We start from the raw sequence: 17,755 nt of genomic DNA, 5'->3' as shown, positions 1-17,755 counted from the left end.
CACCTGTAATCCCAGTGGCTTGGGAAGCTGAAACGGGAGGATCGTGAGTTCAAAGCCAGCCTCAGCAATTTAGCAAGGTGCTTAGCAACTCAGAGATACACTGTCTCTAAATATAATATAAAAAGGGGATGTGGCTCAGTGGTTGAGCACCCCTGGGTTCAATCCTTAGCACAAAATAAAATACAAATCAAGAAGAAAAGAAAGACTCATACATAGATGGCTTTCACTCAAGCAGATTTAGACCCAATTTTCCATAAGTGTTGAGGGAAAAGCCCAACTTGGACTTCAAAGACAGGGATCTGGACACAGCGGAAGTACCCCAGGACTGGCACTTCCTAGTTTAAGCCCAAATTTCCTCAAATGTAATGAGGTTGTCTACCCTGCCTCAGAGGGTTCTGTGACGACCCAATTAGATAAGACAAAGACAGTTTTGATATAAAATAATAATAATTTAAGTTGAATAAGGTGGCACACCCCTGTAATTCAAGCTACTTGGAAGACTGACTCAGGGGACTGTAAGTTCAAGGCCAGCCTGGGCAACTCAGTAAGATGCTGTCTCAAAATAAAAAACTTCTCACTGTGTAGTGAGAAGTTCCAGGAATTATAAATGTAATTTGTAAAAATATGCCCACTTCTTAATTAGAATTTCACCCAACAACAGTTTTTCTTATTGTTTGTTTCTTCCACTGAGGGACAAACTAACAAAGGAGCTGAGGAAGGAAAAGAAAGTGAGGAGGGGGTCCACAAACTTTCCCATCAAGTGCCTAGAAGATACCTGGAGAAACTAGATTTATTTCTATTTTAAAAAGTGTTGCAAAGCAAAGTAAGGCTTATTGTATGATTAGTATCACACAAATAGATGGTATAAGTCACAGTTAAATGACGTGTCTGGGAGATATAGCAGAGATCATTATTCTAGAAGATGTATTGTCTGTACCTTAAGGGAGATGAATGGTAAAAACTTGGCCATGTTTGTTCATCAGCTTCCTGTTACTGTGACAAAATACCTGAGAAAATCAACTTAATAAAGGAAAAGGTTTGGCTCACAATTTCAGTCCATTGTCACTAGCCCTGTTACTTTGGACTTGTGATGGCACAGGACATCATCATAGTGGGAGCATATGGCAGAGGACACTGTTCATCTCATTGCAGCTGGGAAGTGGAAGATAAAGAAGGGACCACGGTCCCACTATCCCCTTTAAGGGCACATCCCCAATGACCTACCTTCCTCCAGTAAACCTCACCTTCTACAGGCTGGTGACCAAGCCTTCACCAGTTAAGATTTGGGGGACATTAAGATCTGTATAGACCTATATATACACCTATATAGAGACCACATTTGCTTGAACAATCCGGAAGGATTGCATGAACTCAAGTGTGAGAGAAACCAACTACATCAGAACCCAGGAGTATAAACCTCCTGGACTCGCAAAGTCTTAAAACCCTATTCTGATGCCCAGAGAAAATCTCTACTTAAGGCCACAGGATCTCATCCCCAATCTATTGCCCTTTGGTTTACACTCAGAAAGTCCCTGACTTATCACCTTTCCAGGAACAGAGAAGAGATTTAATAAACTCAGTGGTAGGACTATTCCATTGAACCACTAGAACCGTCATTCTCTGTGTGGATTACTTTGGGGAGAGAGAGGGAATGGGGCAGGAGTGGAGAACGTGTTTTATCTGTAAGGCTTCATTTTATTGAAGAGGGAGGAGGCAGCCAGGGGATGGGGACAATCCAGAAGCAAATCCAATAAAAAATTAATATTGGTTCCTTTGAGAGAGAACACATATGAATATTTGCTCTACTACCCTTTAATAGGAAAATACAAAGTTCCTGAAAGTATCTTAATTGTTTTTCAAATAAAAACAATGGCATCATCAAATTATGATTACTGAAGCTGTTTAATCCAGATACATTTTCATTTTGCAGCTGAAACTACTTCAGCGCTGCTTTTGGTTTGTTTGTTTTCCATTTCTTGGGAAAGAGGAAAAATCCTTCAGTAGTCTCTGGCCACCATTTAAAGAATTTGCTACTCTTGAGTTGCTCAATCAAACTTAGCTCCATCTGGCTGCTACCCGTCCTCTACCAAGTGCAAGACGTATCTGTATTTGTATGTTTGCTATCACTTTTTCCCATTACTCTCCCCCAGGATATAAGTTCCATGAGGGTAGCGACCTTGTCTCACTTACTACAATGTCATATCCATCTATCATAATGCTGATCACAGGATTATCCCTGCTCCACAAAAATGTAACTGGCCTCATCTACCAGTTTTCAGCTAGATCCCACTCATCTTTTCAGGCTCCTCTGGACTTTTTAGCTTTGGCCTTGAGGACCAGCTCAGCTCCCACAAAGTTACCTGACACCAGGCTACAGTAAGACTAACCTTGGAAAGATGTGTTACATACATCTAGGCCTCTTCCGGGACTTTCCAGCATCAGCTTGGGCTCTTTGATATGTGTAAAAAAAGCCCTCAATATATAGTTGCGGCCTATTTATTTCATTGGATATTTCTCCCTTACTCTTCTTTACCTAGAGTCCCTGAGAAAAGTATTTCTCTTCCCATCCTGCTGTAAGATTGCTGTTGGACATTTCAGAGTAGCTTCAAAACAACACCAAGAGCTGGGGGCAACAGTATGGTAGAGCACCTGTCTTGCATGCAAGAGTTCCTGGGTTCAGTCCCTAGTACTGCAAAAACAAACAAACAAATAAAAAAACTCATCAGTAAGCTGCTTTCTCTCATTTCTTTAGCAACTTCTTAGCTCATTTATTTCTGCATTTTTACTTCCACTGAAATTCACCATTTTTTGTTAAGTTCTTACTTCCTCAAAGCATATGTAATAAATATAAAATTTAATTTCAGGAGAAAAGGTTTTGTCTCACACACCAAGTGAATGTCTAATGGAGAAAATAACAACAAAATCTCCCCAAAACTCCGTTAGAGATTTCTTCTTAAAATTAAAGTTGAATATTTTGTCCTGAAAAAGGAAGAGTAGAGGACAAGGAAATATGAGTTCTTACCTGCTTGTCCCGAGCCCTCCTGTTGCACTCAGGCCAAAGAAGTCACTTCCTCACCCTTGGCCTAGGAAAGATCATCACTTAGGATGCAGATATCCTGCAGCCAGCAGGGAATTTCCATCCCAGGAACTTGAGGAGAAAAAACCTAAGAAACAGAAGGGCCACAACTCCACGCAAGATACTGTCACCAAGGCTCTGCATCCAGGGCTCTCTCTCCAAATTTTGCTGAATGAAGAAAGACGTCCGTTGTTTTTACATCCAAGAAACAGCCAAACTGCCCCCTACCTATATGGGTGCGTGTTGGTCACCCAAATGGTTGTTTAGACCAGCGCTTTCTCCTCTTTTGAGAATCCTTATCATAGCTGCTCTTATTTTGTGGTCTCATTTGTAGCTCAGGTGTTCAGATAAAATTGAAAACCTTTAGCTCCAAGTTTTGAAGTGTATCCGAATAGCTGATAAGTTCCTATGATAGTTCCAAGAAGCTATAGAATGCCAACCAGCAAATTGGAGAATCAGGTACCCTTGATTTAAGTTTCCAGGATTTATTCCGAGATTTGCTGTGTCATAATCCTGCCTGCAAGATAATTCAGAGTGGTTTCCAGGTACCTCAGAGTTTGCCTAATACCACATGCTTACTTAGGAAGTCCCTGTTCCGTGCACCTTCCCAGATCTGGAACAGTCATCTGTAAATAGTCCACACTTTGTGTTTTTCCTCTTCTCTACTTGCCAGGGCAAGTATGGCTCTTATAGTTGACACACCTATGGAAGTAACATAGTTTTCTGATCCTAGATTATAACCAACATTATCACGTACTTACTGTTTATCCAGTGTTCTCCTAAGAGATTCATATACATAGTGCTTTTAACCTTTACCACAATCCATTAGCACCCATCTTATATATGAAAAACAGGTTAAGTGACTTTTCCAAGGCAAGTGGCTAGTAAGCTTTGGAGCAAAGATTCAGACCTGCTTAAGGCCTGAACTCTGAACTATCAGGCCACCTTGTGTCTCTGTGAGCTGTCCTTTCTGCTTTGGGGATATAGAAAAAGGGAGAAGAGGCCTCACACAACTGATTTCTGAGTTCAAGAGGGAAAGGATAACCATCCCAAAAGATTATAAAAGCGGATTGAAAAGAAAGTGAAAAATTTAGGCCTAAGGAATTTGCTGCCAAAGGGCTGTCCAGGGGGACCCCCTTGATATGAAGAAGAGGCAGATGTCTGCCGGTGAACTGTTCAGTCTGACTGGTGACATATGGAAGGATTTATAAGCGCTCTGAGTTACATGTGTGGGAATGCTGAAATATTTGAGTAGAGCCTAGGTATAATGGGTACCATAAACCATTATTCCAGCCTGGCAGTTGTGAACAAACAGAGGAGCAAATCACTAGAAAACTCTGGGAAATGAAGATTCTTTTTCTTTTTTGTTTTCTTCTCTTCAGACGTTGTGAGGAATGTGGTCGAGAAAAGGAGACCTAATTCCACTCTGGGACTCTCACATTCTGTGCCACAAAACCCAGATGGCTTAAATCCTAGACTCTTCTCCCCGCAGGAAGGTTTCCAAACTGCGCCAGGGCTCTTTGGAGACTAGGTTCTCCCTCTCTAATTTTGCATGTGGGCACCTTCTCCCCTCCCCTTGTGCCTGGCGGAGAGGGCGTGTTGCGAACCGCCTTGTGGCGGGGCTCCAGCAGCCGCAGCTGTGGTGGTGGGGGGTGTCGGCAGGGGGCGGGGGGGGGGTGTCGGCAGGGGGCGGGGGGGGGGGGGATGCAGGGGGAGCCCCGGGGACACGCAGACCTCGGGATGCTCTGCGCAGAGCGCTCCACCGGGTCTCGGCACGCCCGCCCGCCAGTCCGGGGAGCTAGCCTTGCACTGCGCGGGAGACAAGAAGTAGCTTGCTTACAAAAAGACTATTTCAGCACGGTGCATAGGTAATTAAATCTTAAAAAAGAGAAGTGGGCTGTGGGGTGTAAAAGCTGGGTCGGTGGGGCGTTCCCTAGGCAACAGGCTAAACACTGTCACTCCTTTGCAAACCTGTCACCGGGCCATGGCTCTTGTCCGGTGTCAAAGCTCCGAAAAAAAATAATGAAGGATATGGATGGGATCTGGTGAGTGCCAAGAGAAATTGCTTTTCTTGCGTTTAAGTTCGGATTCGAAAAGCCAGAAGATCATGATTACTGACTCCATAAATCCATGAATAGACTGACATAGGGCTGGGGTTGTGGCTCAGTGCTAGAGCGCTTGCCTAGCATGTGTGAGGCCCTGGGTTCGACCCTCAGCACCGCATATAAAATAAAGGAATATACCAGCAACACTTGAAATTCATCCTTGCAATAAAAAGGGGTTAAAAGAAAAATACTGTTCACCTCTTGGGAGCATCAGGACTGTGATGGAAAACTCCCAAACTCCCAAGGAATATGCACTATGAGTGTGTGTTTTTCCAAGTTCATTTTATGCTTTAAGGCTGCGACCCAATGGAGCAAGGACAGGGATTGGGCCGTGGGTGGGCGTGTGCCCGCAGTGTGTGCTCTCCTTCCTAACCATGACAACATAACTTTCTCTTTGCTTTGTTTACCAGACTAGATCTCAACAATGGGGCATGTATAAACTTCTTGTATATTTGCTCTTTTCAGTTCTAGGGAAAATCCGAACCGCAGTGGGCAGTGCCCAACTTCTCATGGCCCAGAAATTCTACCAGTTCAGAGAACTGTGTGAAGAAAACCTGGTAGGTAATATGTCCCATCCCTATGATCTTCCTGTTCCTACAGCACCATGAGACCAGCACCAGCTGAACTAGAACTGATGTTGAATCCAGTCAAGACTCCCAGGAGTCTCACACCTGGAATACAGAGGCTTTTAGATGAATCTCAATTTCCCACTTTTCTTAAAATTAAAAATATTTTGCACTTAAAGAATCTTAGGAGGAGAAAAAAAAAAAAAAACAAGTTCAAACTCCATTTCCTGCTCTTTTGTAACTGAAAATTTTCCATTTTCCTGGTTTTCGTATGATATCTCTGATTTTATTATTCTACCAAAATGCGAAGCAGTCTGGTATTTCAAAAATGATGTTACAAAGAAAATAATTTTGGATCTTGATTCTTTTTCTAAAATAGACAACAATGACTATTTCCTACTCAGAGTGTTCTGTTTTAATTCAAAGGGCAGAGTTCAGAGGTGTCACAAAGTATAGATTTGGTCTCCTGAGACAAAGGAATAATTCACTCTTCTGAGCATACAAAAAATAATAATAAAGCAAAACAAAGAAAGAAAATTGCCACTACCAACAATGGCATTTTTTCCCCCAACAAGAGCATTTTAAAAGTTGATTGCAAACTAAAAGGGCAAGAGCTTCCTTACAAGTGCTTTGAAAAAAAAAAAAAGAACACTATTGTCTCTATAAAACAATTATATAAGAATAGCTTTTATTGCACAACTGCTTTTGCCCAACTGAATCTAAAACAAAGAAAATTTTAAAAAAAACCATTTATTTATTTGTAAAAAGTGAAAACATGATTATTTGCAATCCAAATATGACCCAAAATATGAATTGAGAGTTTTAACTCTATATCATGGCACTTTGTTTCTCCTCACAAGGAATCTCATTTACAAGGGCAAATGCAGACTTGAAGTCATTTATCTAGCCAGGGCTCAATCAAGAAAAATATAAAGCATGAAAAATTAGCACTCTCCATTCTTCTTCTCCAGGCTTTTCTTTTCAAATATTTCCTTTGGGTGCCCCCCCCACACACACACACACATACACACACACATACATTGATAGTTTCTTTTCTTCTCTCTCAGCAAATATTATCTGACCCTTTTTCTACATTCACAGAAGTCTATTCTATATTATGAGATAATTTCTAGTAGTAAATATATTGATAAGTGAACTCAATTCAACAAATATTTTATTGAATTTCAGCTATGTGCCAAATGCAGAAATTCCACAAGTTTGCAAATTTGCTAATGTGTCACAGATTTTCTTTTTTTTTTTTTTTTAAGTACTGGAGATGGAACCTAAAGGCCTCACACTTGCTAGACAAGTGCTCTACTACTGAACTATGTCTCCAGCCCTTTTCATTTAATTTTTTTTTAATTTTTTGGTGCTGGGGATTGAACCCAGGGGTGCTTAACCACTAAGCTAGATCCCCATCCCTTTTTATATTTTATTTTGAGACAGGGTCTGACTCAATTGCTGAGGCTGGCTTTGAACTTGTGATGCTCCAGCCTCATCCTCCCAAACTGCTGGGATTACAGGTGTGTGTCACTACACCCAGCTTCATTTTATTTATTTTCTTGTGGGAGGGGGTACCAGGGATTGAACTTAGGGACACTCCCCAGCCACATCCCCAGCCCTATTTTTTATTTTATTTAGAGATAGGTCTTACTGAGTTACTTAGCGCCTTTCTTTTGCTGAGGCTGGCTTTGAACTCACAATCCTCCTGCCTCCGCTTCCAGAGCCACTGGGATACAGGTGTGCGGCACAGAACCTGACTTCATTTTATTTTTTGAGGCAGGGTTTCACCAAGTTGCCCAGGCAGACCTGGAACTTGCAATCCTCCTGATTTAGTCTCTAGTAACTGGGATTATAGGCGTGAGACACCAGGTCCTTCCTATGTCACAGATCATTTTTATGTGTGTGTGGTGCTGGAGATTGAACCCAGGGCCTTAGTGCATGCAAGGCAAGCACTCTACCAACTGAGGTATATTCCCAGCCCACAAATCTTATTTAACACAATTCTTTGTTTTTTAAATGTAAGAAGGCTCATATGAATCCATAGGATCCAAATAGGCCAATAGGTGTGTGAGGAATAAGTCACCAGGTACACATCACAGGGAACATATAGCACACCCTTATTATGAAGTAGTATGCAAATATTGTACAGATTTTAAAGATGGAATTGTAGCAAAATTTTTTTGAAAATTTTGCTGATTTCTAGGAAATGTTAACCTTGTTAAAGCCAGCTTTTGATGTTTCCTAATCCCTTATGGTCTCATATTTCTTGGCCACTGGAGAAACTTGGGTGGCAAAATATGAGAATCACTGTTAGAAGTGGACTGAAACAGTGTCCCATGGGGGAAGGAGGCCAGTGGTGCTGGTTAAGCCACGCCCCGGCCGAGAAGGTCAAGAGCCTACCATGTGCTAGTTGCCGTGACAACTTTTAGATTGCCAACTTTTAGATTTCTGATCTGGTTCAATCCTCACAACCATGTTGGAGTTAATAATGACATCACTGTTAGGATGATTTTACGGATAAGAAAAATAGGCATGGGGCTGGGGTTGTGGCTCAGTTGTGGAGCACTTCCTTAGCACGTGTGAGGCCCTGGGTTCAATTCTCAGCACTGTGTATAAATAAATAAAATCAAGGTCTAATGGCAACTAAAAAAAATTTTTTTTTAAAGAAAAAAAAATTTTAAAGAAAACAGGCATGGAAAAGTTAAAAAACTTAATCAGGGCCACATGGTAAAAAAGGTAGAGCCAAGACTCAAATCTCAGTCTATTTGACCTAGTCCCTCCAATCCCACCCAGGATTTGAGTTCCACTCCTCTCCCTCACGGAGGTGTCCCCTCCACCCCTGGTGGTGGTACCATTTAGGTCTACAGCTGCATAAACGTGGCACTATGATTGGTCAGAACCAGACTCAGACCTTCTTTCTTGAGTTCTTACTCTGAAGAGCAGAAAAATAATAGCTCTTTATTTAGAAAACACTTACACATTATCCTAGACTCGATTCTCAGGCTTAGAATGAATGGACAAAAGTTGGCTTTTTCCAACATAACTAAACCAAGGAACATGGCCTCCTCCTCCTTCACTCCCTCCCACACCTCTGACCTCCAAGATGGCCTGGTTTAGATTCTGGAGTGAGCTGCCACTCCCTTTGTTGCAGAGGATCTCACGTTGCAGATGACCACTGCTTTAGGAGATGACTAAGCACTAAAGCCCTTTCTCTCTGTTTCCTTTTCTCTCTGTTTCCTCATCCATCTTTTTTGACAATGTGAGGGCAAAGAGGGAACAAATTGCCCATGATACAGAATTAAGGACATTTAATAAAGCATTACAAATAAACATAAAAAAAAGAAAAGAAAAGAAACATTATAGATATTTGGGCCCATTGAACATTACTAATGTGGGGTAAGATGGAGCATTACCAATCCAAAATCCAAAATCAGTAATACTCCAAAGTCTGAAACGTTGGGGGCACCAACATGACACTAAAGGGGAAAAATTTGGGCTGGGGCTATAGCTCAGTTGGTAGAGTGCTTGCTTTGCATGCACAAGGCCCTGGGTTTGATCCCCAGCACCACAAATCAAAAAGAGACAAATTCTACCCCTTATCTCATATGACAAGTCACAGACAAAATGCAGGTACACTAAAGATATTGTCTAAAATTAATTTCAGGCTAGGTGCATAAGGTGTATATGAAACATAAATGAATTTCATGTTCAGACTTGGGTTCCATCTCCAGATATCTCATTATGTATATGGAAACATTCCAAAATCTTAAAAAGCTCAAAATCTAACTTCCAGTCTCAAGGATTCTGGAAAAGGGATATTCAGCATATATTAGTTCTTACATTGGTGCATTTAGTCAATAGGGCTATTAGAAGACTTCACTAAACTCCAAAATATGAAGAGTTTAGTTTTTAGTTACTAATAAGAACAAATATGTTGTAATATCATAAAACTATTTGGGAGACACTTTGCAAAGAATATTATCTATTTATTCTGACTATCTAAATGTTGAGGAAACTCCCTTAAAAAAAAAATTAAATCAAAATACTACAAAGAATTTCTTTTGTTAATTCAGGTATCACTGGAATGATTTGGTTTTGGTTGGGTTTTGGGGCCTCAAGCAGGTTAAGCACGTACCGCCCCACTGAACTACTCCCAAACCCTAGAATAGATTTTAAAATACTGAATCCAGTGCTTCAAAATTTTGGAATTTATTTCTTCCAATGAATTTCAGAACTATGTAGTTTTAAAACTGTAAAATTATAAATACATCTTTATTTGTATTTATTTTGAGCCAGGCCAATAATACTAGTCGATTCATGGATGTAAAAGTTCTTTACAAAAGAGACCAAAGTTGACACCAGACAGAAGCTGCTGACACAGGCAGTTTCCTGCCATCTAACGAGTGCCTTAAGCCACTTTTGTGGATATCAATTGGCAATGAGTGTGACATCTTCAGTCTCTTGATGTGGTTTTTCTGTCTTATAAATTAAGGTTCATACTTTCTATTGTCATAGCTAATGTGAATAGGGACAAAGAAAGTCAATCCTTAACCACTGAAAAACGTTTATGAGCCATTACAGATGTATATCTGTAATGATATTTACACACACACACACACACACACATATATACATATGTATCTGTAATGACTCATTTCCTAGAATAGGAAACATACACACACACATAAATTCATATATAAATACATATATCTGTATAAATAGATATTGTTGTCATATTTGTTATATTATTATGTTATAGCCCATTTAGAACCAACTAATTTCCAAATGATTTTGTCAAAGCAGTCATATGACAGAATGACTTGCTGTAACATCTTAATTGCTAAGCACATAGTATTTTGAGGGGCTGGGGGTATCCCTCAGTAGTAGATCAATTACCACCTATGTGAGAGGTCCTAGTTCAATTCTTTGCACCAAAAAAATTAAAAAAAAAGAAAGAAAGGAAAAATAATACTTCAAAAATATTATTTTTTAAAATTTTTTTAGTTGTAGGTGAATACAATATCTTTTTTTTAGAACTTTTCTTTTTTTCTTTTATTTAAATATTTTATTAGTTGTTGATGGACCTTTATTTATTTATATGTGGTGCTGAGAATCGAACCCTGTGCCTCACACATGCTAAGCAAGCGCTCTACCACTGAGCCACAACCTCAGCCCCACAATATCTTTATTTATTTATTTTTATGTGGTACTGAGGATCAAACCCAGTGCCTCACATGAGCAAGACAGGTGCTGTACCACTGAGCCACAGCCACAGCCCCTCAAAAATATTATTTTATTAGTCTTCCTTTGTTATTCAAGTATTTCACGCAAAATGAATATTAAAATTAATCTTAATTTAAATTCCTCATTTGTTCTCTGAATAAATTGTATGACATGAGTCAAGTACTTACTCTAATAATAATATACTTTATTACTCTAATAATAATGTATTTTCTCAAAAGTGGTATTTTCACTTAAACACCATATGCTAAAATGCATCCTGTAATAGGATTTTCCAAACATGTAGACCCTGCCCCCTTACCATATCATACGCATGCAATCATTCTGTTGTCTCACAACAGAGGAATTTTACAACCTTGACATTTGAGAATCACTGTCTCAAAACGAGGAGTGTATAAAATTACCATTTGTAGCCTCACTTTTATCTCATATCTAAAAACTAAAAAGAACTGATCCTCCTTATGTTATTTGAAGTATTTGAAAATGCCTCTTTGGTCCTGTTCTTGCCGTGGATCTTCCTCTAAAGCATGAATATTTTTCTTTCTCTTGTACAGAATCCTAATGCTCATCCAAGGCCCACCTCCCAGGATTTGGCGGGGTTTTGGGACATGCTGCAGTTGTCCATAGAAAATATTAGTATGAAATTTGATGAACTTCATCAGTTAAAGGCCAATAATTGGAAACAGATGGATCCTCTTGACAAGAAGGTAGAACAATGTAGATTTTGTATGGTTCATTTAAAAACCTGCACAAACACTGGACAGTCTAAATAGGCTTCTGCATTCAGTCCTGCTGTTTACAATGTGAAATGGAGCTGATATCATATTAACTTCATTGTAATGACAATGTTTACCTAGTAATCATTTGGGATATTATCTGTAATATGTTTCAGGCATATTTTTAAAGAAAAACCTGTCTTTGTGAATTGGAAAATGGGAATGTAGCTTTTTTTTTTATTTTTTATTTTTTTGTTAATTAAACTTTAAGTTTAACCATTTTAGTCACTGGAAGGAACTGCCTCCATTTTGCTTTTTAAACTAAAATAAATGACATCTTCAGCGCATGATTCCATAGAGAAAGAGTCCAACTTCCTTATACCCTTAGGATGTGTTTCTGAGAAAACTAGGAAGCCCTGAAAAATAACTGACTTTGATAATCATTTCATAAATACAGTAATAAAGAAACCACTGTTGTTCAAGTTTAAAAATATACACCATGAAGTTTCATAGTAATCATAAATGTTGGGATTTTTTTTTTTTTTTCAAAAATTCTACTTTTGGTTGACTTGCTTGGGGAACATTGCTCACTGGGGTCCTCATGCAACAGTTTAGAAATAAAGACTTAAATTATTTTACTTTAATTAACCAACTGTAATTGCACATTTGATTACGGTGGTTCCAACAGGCTCATACAGATATCCAATGTCTACCTCCCAGGCTGGCCCATCATGCATGATTTTTTAATCCTTTGTCCTATGACCTAAAGACAACAGTTCTAAGAGATTTAACCTCTGAAAGTTAGGAATGGCTGTGTCCCTGAAACAATGGTGACCCTGCTCTTTTCAGGTCCCCTCACTATCAGAGAGCTAATAGCAATCCAGTTCATTCCACTGTGTCCATCCTAACAGGTTTCCTGGGGTCCCTGGGCTCCCAGGAGAAATCTAGCCCAAGGTCCCATCTGTGAGTAGCAGGAGGGTGATGCTGTCATCACTGTAGTCTCTCACCTTCAAACGGGTGGTTTTTACATTAAACATGAAAGTACTATTGATGTACATGTGGCCTCTCAGTTGGGAAGCTAAACATTGGACGCCATTTCTTTATTTGTAAAACTATTTGTTAAAAAGATTTTTAGATTGGTCTTATTTTAAGAAAATACTACAAGTGTACACATGCTGGTAATTTAGTTTCCAGTATGGATCCATCTAATTCCTCATTCATTGATTATTTAAAAATTAATTGCTGGGTTGGGTAGAGTGTTCTTAGTTGGTAGAGTGCTTGCCTTGCATGCACTAGGCCCTGGGTTTAATCCACAGCACAAAAAAAAAAAAAAAAAATTGCTAAAGAAAAAAGTTATGCAAAGAAAGGAAAATGACTAAAAAGTTTCCAGTATACATACTTTAAAAATATGCACTGAGTTCCCCAGCAATGAAGATTATAAATGTCCGAAAGAAGTGACACTAAGAAGTATTATGTCACTTATTGCTATCCACACAGTAAATCATTAGTTATCTTAATTTTTCTTCGGGGGCATATACCAGGGATTGAACTTAAGGTCACTCTGCCACTGAGCCACACCCCTTTTTTTGTATTTTATTTAGAGACAGGGTCTCACAGAATTGCTTAGAGATTCACTTTTGCTGAGGCTGGCTTTGAACTCCTGATCCTCCTGCCTCAGCCTCCTGAGCTGCTGGGATTACCAGCGTGCGTCACCATGCCTGGCTTAGTTAGCTTAATTTGTAAGATTTTTATTTTTCTTAATGTGCCTTGTCTATGATCAGATCAGAGCTTTACATCACCCCAGCAGCCTGAGAGAGAGACAAAGAGAATGAAAAAACATGAGTTAGTGGAATAGTTTGTGCTCTGTGCTTTCCATTTGTCTCCTTTCAGATCACACAGACTCCACCTTAAATAACTGTGGCAACTCCAACTCTAATACATTTAATTAGGTCCTTCTCACAGGCGAGCAAAGAGGAACTGTTGTGCGAAGCACACATCTGCATCCATGTTAAGACCCAAAGTGACATGTAGAGAATCTCTGAATCCATATTTTAAGATAATTTTCACATTAAGTTTTATAAAGACTCGGGATATTTTATCTAAAACGGAACATTGAATTTACGTGGACCTTTTCACAGCCTGAAAACTCAATATGCTTTTCCTAAAGATCCTTTGTGGTTTCAATGCCCTCCTTTCTCACTGTATTTTTTTTTCTTGTCAAAGGGATGAATGGCTGTGTTTGGCAGTGGCTTTAACAATTATCTGTTTTATGGTTTGCTGCTGATAAGAGGGATGATCTCTTCCAGTCCCGTGTTAAGTTTTCATGGCACTGTTTCTGTCCCTATGATTAGAATTGCCTCCTGGGCCATCACAGTCATCCTGAGGAGGCCCCTAGGGGCTGACGATCCTGGAAGGATCTTTAAGAGTCCTGTTGGAATTGGCTCCTCTCCCCAGAGTAAGAAACACCAGTGTCTCCCTTCTCCGGTGACCCCGTACAGTTTATTGCTGTGTGTTGGTGTGTGACATGTAAAAGGGTATATAGAACTCGCTGTGGCACCAACGAAGCTGAAGAAGACAGTCTCATAAACTCTTCCTCCTTTGGTTCCTTAAAGTCTGGGGGTAAGGGGAATGGGAGGCTGGGGGGAACCCAGAAAGAGAGCTGAGAGTATTTTTCTACTCTGAATCAAGCTTTCCTCCTCTAGAGGGGCTGCAGGATTCTAGATGCTTCTGCTTGCTGCTGCGCTCTCCTGGCCCATCGCTGGCACCAGGAAGAGTCCGGAGTCTCCAGGGAGACTCACACTCCATGGGCTGGGAGCCCCAGCCTCTCAGCAGGGGGGTGCATTTTAAATTCCCACAATCCTGCCCTTGAAGAAACACTATAGTTTTGCAATCCAGCCTTACCCTTGGCCTTAGGTTTACTGGGATGTCCACCCCTCTTGCATCTTTTGAATACCCAAGCCAGAATAGTGAAAGAAAAAAAAAATAGACATGCAGTGCGCAGATCAGAACTAACCACTCTTAGGTTAAAAAAAAAAAGAGAGAGAGAGAGAGAAACGAAATGTGTGTGCACGTGCGTGCGTGCATGTGTGTTGTGTGTGTGTGTGTGTGTGTGTGTGATTTCTAACCACTGACCTATCCCAGTCTTTCCCAAGCTTGTCCTGAGAAGCTGTGTAATGTCCTGAACCTTCTGCTTTGATCAGGAGAGAAGGGCCCCTCCTCCAGTGCCAAAGAAGCCGGCGAAGGGCCCCGCGCCGCTGATCCGGGAGCGCTCGCTGGAGAGCTCGCAGCGCCAGGAGGCCCGCAAGCGCCTGATGGCCGCCAAGCGCGCCGCGTCCGTCCGCCAGAACTCGGCCACCGAGAGCGCCGAGAGCATCGAGATCTACATCCCCGAGGCGCAGACCCGGCTCTGAGCGCCGCCCGCCCCGTCTCTGTGGCCCCCTCCACCGCCCCATCCCCGCAGCAGCCGTCTCCCCCCACCCCTCCGAGCCCGTCTGTTTCTGAGCTCAGTGACTTCCACTGTCGTGGTGTAGTGGTCCACCTCGCAGGAGCCGTCCCCCACCCCACCCCCGGCGCCGTCCCGCTTCCCCAACCAATTGGCCCATCTTCACCGAGCTGCGCCCCCTTGATTTCCCGATGCCGGCCCCCTGCCTCATACAGAGATCCAACCCTTTATTTTCTGGGCCAAGCCAAACCCACCTGTGTAGAAACGACACCTTTAGGTCACCTGCCATCCTCAGTTTTTCTCAAAGCTAGTTGTGTTCCTAGAGCTCAGCAATATAAAACCATAGGGTATTTCAGAAATCCAGTATCACACGGTGATCCTTTGGGACTTTCCGTCTTCCACATGAAAGAAACGAGGGCTCCGATTCCCTTTATTTCCCCTAAATGGTTATTCTTTTTTTTTTTTTAATTAAAAAAAAAAAAAAAGCAGATGGAGCACTTTATTTCCAACCTCAGATTATCACACCATCTCACCGGAATCGATGAATGACAAAAGAGAGAAGGGACCAAGCTGGCCTGGGGGTGGGGGTGGGGGAGACCTGGATGTGTAGGATTGCAGGGAGAAGCGAAATCTGCAGGTGCTAGGGGCACCTGCACCTCTCACAGCTGCACAAACTGCCTCGCTGTTAACTTCATCAATCACAGCTTCAAATGTTTCAATCAGCAGAAGATTGTAAATTTGATCTTTCAGGGAAATTAATCTATTCTGAAAGGCAATAAAAATGAAGAAGGCAAGGCAAAGCGAAGGAAGCGCTGATGGTTTGAGATACTGCATAAGGGATTTTATTTTTTTATTTTTTGTCCTATTATTAAGAAAAATTTAGGCCTGAAATGTTTTCTCAACTTTTATTGTACTATGTATATTATATTGTCGTTGTGGCGGTGATTTTTAAAGGGCAACGTGTTGCTTCTGTTAATTTAGCGTCCATCCTGGTGGACCTGGTTAATGACACACACATAAGTATACATGTCCTTCTGAAGCATTGTAAACGGCAGCAAAGCTGTTTTCAGAGAAAGGTTTGGGTTTTCCTATCATCCCTTTGAATGCTACACATCCGTCTAGTTGAACCCACTCGTTCACATTTCAGGTATATTTCCTTCTTTAGCCTCTTCTGCTTACTATCCAGAGTTCGCTCACTCCCCACCATAGGATTTTGTCCTATGTCAAATGGAGAAACTAAGTTTATTATCCCAATAGACATGCTGCCTCACTCCAAAGAGCTGTCATTGTCATCTTGAGGTTCCAGGTAGGGAGAGATGAAGTATGACCTGCAGGGGTCAACAGCCATGAGGAGGGGGAAAGGTTATATGATTCAGTCCCAGACAGAAGTCCAGGCACTGGGCAGAGTATGTTGGTTTACATTTTTAGTCATGATTGATGGGCAGTATGCATTGGTGTCTAGCTGAAGATGTCTTCAAATGCCCTTACTCGTAGCAGTTTAAACATTTAGAATGTGGCGATCTTAAAGTATCACTGGCATATTATGTCCAGTTCACACCTTAAAGCATTAGAAATTTGCCATTGAACAAGAAATGAAAGACTTTTTTAAAAAATAAAATATGCTTGCACCAGAGAAGCTTTTAAAAAATAATTATAATAATACACTCTCATAGCCAGGTGCTAATTTAATTTTATTTAAGAGAGGTGATGGGTTCTGGCAACAAATACTTTCACAGACATATTCTAAAACCACTAGAGAATTCGCTACCTCTCAGAGCCATTGATGCTTTGAGCTATCTTTATCCACAGGGCACAAATGTTTACTGCTGTGGTTTACAAGAAAAGGGCTACTAACTTATTTAAAAAAAAACAACCAACCAACCAACTTTTAACTAGGGTAAGCCAAGCACCTTTCTGAAAGTGCTTTGTAAAATGGGGGGAAACAGATTTTTGAGCTTCAAGTGTTTGCTAGTTCAGAAGAACACACCTTTTCTTACCTTGTAGCAGCAATGAAGTGTCACATAAAGTTTGCCACAAGGAAGGCCAACTGTCACCTTGGGTCACCTATGGTCACAGTCACTACTGAGAATGACTTGGAACTCAGCAGAGTCACAGGAAGGAAGCAGCATCCATTCCCTAACCCATGTTCACACCCATGGCGCTGTGCCCTGAGGCAGAGTTAAGATCCGGATCAAGAAATCGATTTCTAATGTGATTAAGACCATCCTACAATATTTTCTTTGGAAACTGATTTAGCCCAGGATATTTTAAAGAGAGACAAGATAAGGCCTATTTATCTTGTCTAAGCGAATGGTATTTGTATATTCATAAGCTATTTTTGGTAAGAATTTTAAATCTTTTAGCTGACTGCCTACAGGGCATCATGACCTTTGCCTTCCTTAAAAAACACAGTTTAAATTGTACAAACACTTTATAAAAAGCTAATTATTGATGTTAGAACATGACCCCCCCCCACAATGCTATTTGCTAACCACTTGAACCCCTAAACTGACATCCATGAGCTTAACCTTTGTTACATTGTTCTTTTTGATGTAATTTGTAGAAATGTTTTTTAGTTCATAATGGAAAATGTATGTACCCTGAAA

The 17,755-nt window shown here is 40.7% G+C and overlaps 1 protein-coding gene across 10 annotated transcripts in view; it reads left to right on the top strand.

Moving 5' to 3' along the window:
• The window catches only part of Dlgap1 (DLG associated protein 1), a 358,523-nt gene extending 343,406 nt beyond the window's left edge, over window positions 1-15,117 (top strand). For 9 of the 10 annotated variants that reach the window (XM_026394509.2, XM_026394510.2, XM_026394508.2 and 6 more), the window contains 3 exons: window positions 5,647-5,738; window positions 11,546-11,698; window positions 14,908-15,117. In XM_026394509.2, coding sequence (XP_026250294.2) covers window positions 5,647-5,738; window positions 11,546-11,698; window positions 14,908-15,117 — 455 coding nt within the window. Of the gene's footprint in view, window positions 1-5,646; window positions 5,739-11,545; window positions 11,765-14,907 lie in introns of those variants that run through there. The other variant, XM_077792225.1, reaches the window with a different exon arrangement.
• The last annotated feature ends 2,638 nt before the right edge of the window (window positions 15,118-17,755 follow it).

This window comes from Urocitellus parryii, chromosome 13, assembly GCF_045843805.1.
Source record: "Urocitellus parryii isolate mUroPar1 chromosome 13, mUroPar1.hap1, whole genome shotgun sequence".
Lineage (NCBI taxonomy): Eukaryota > Metazoa > Chordata > Mammalia > Rodentia > Sciuridae > Urocitellus > Urocitellus parryii.
The sequence above is the reverse complement of the archived record's forward strand: the minus strand, read 5'-3'. Positions and strand labels throughout refer to the sequence as shown.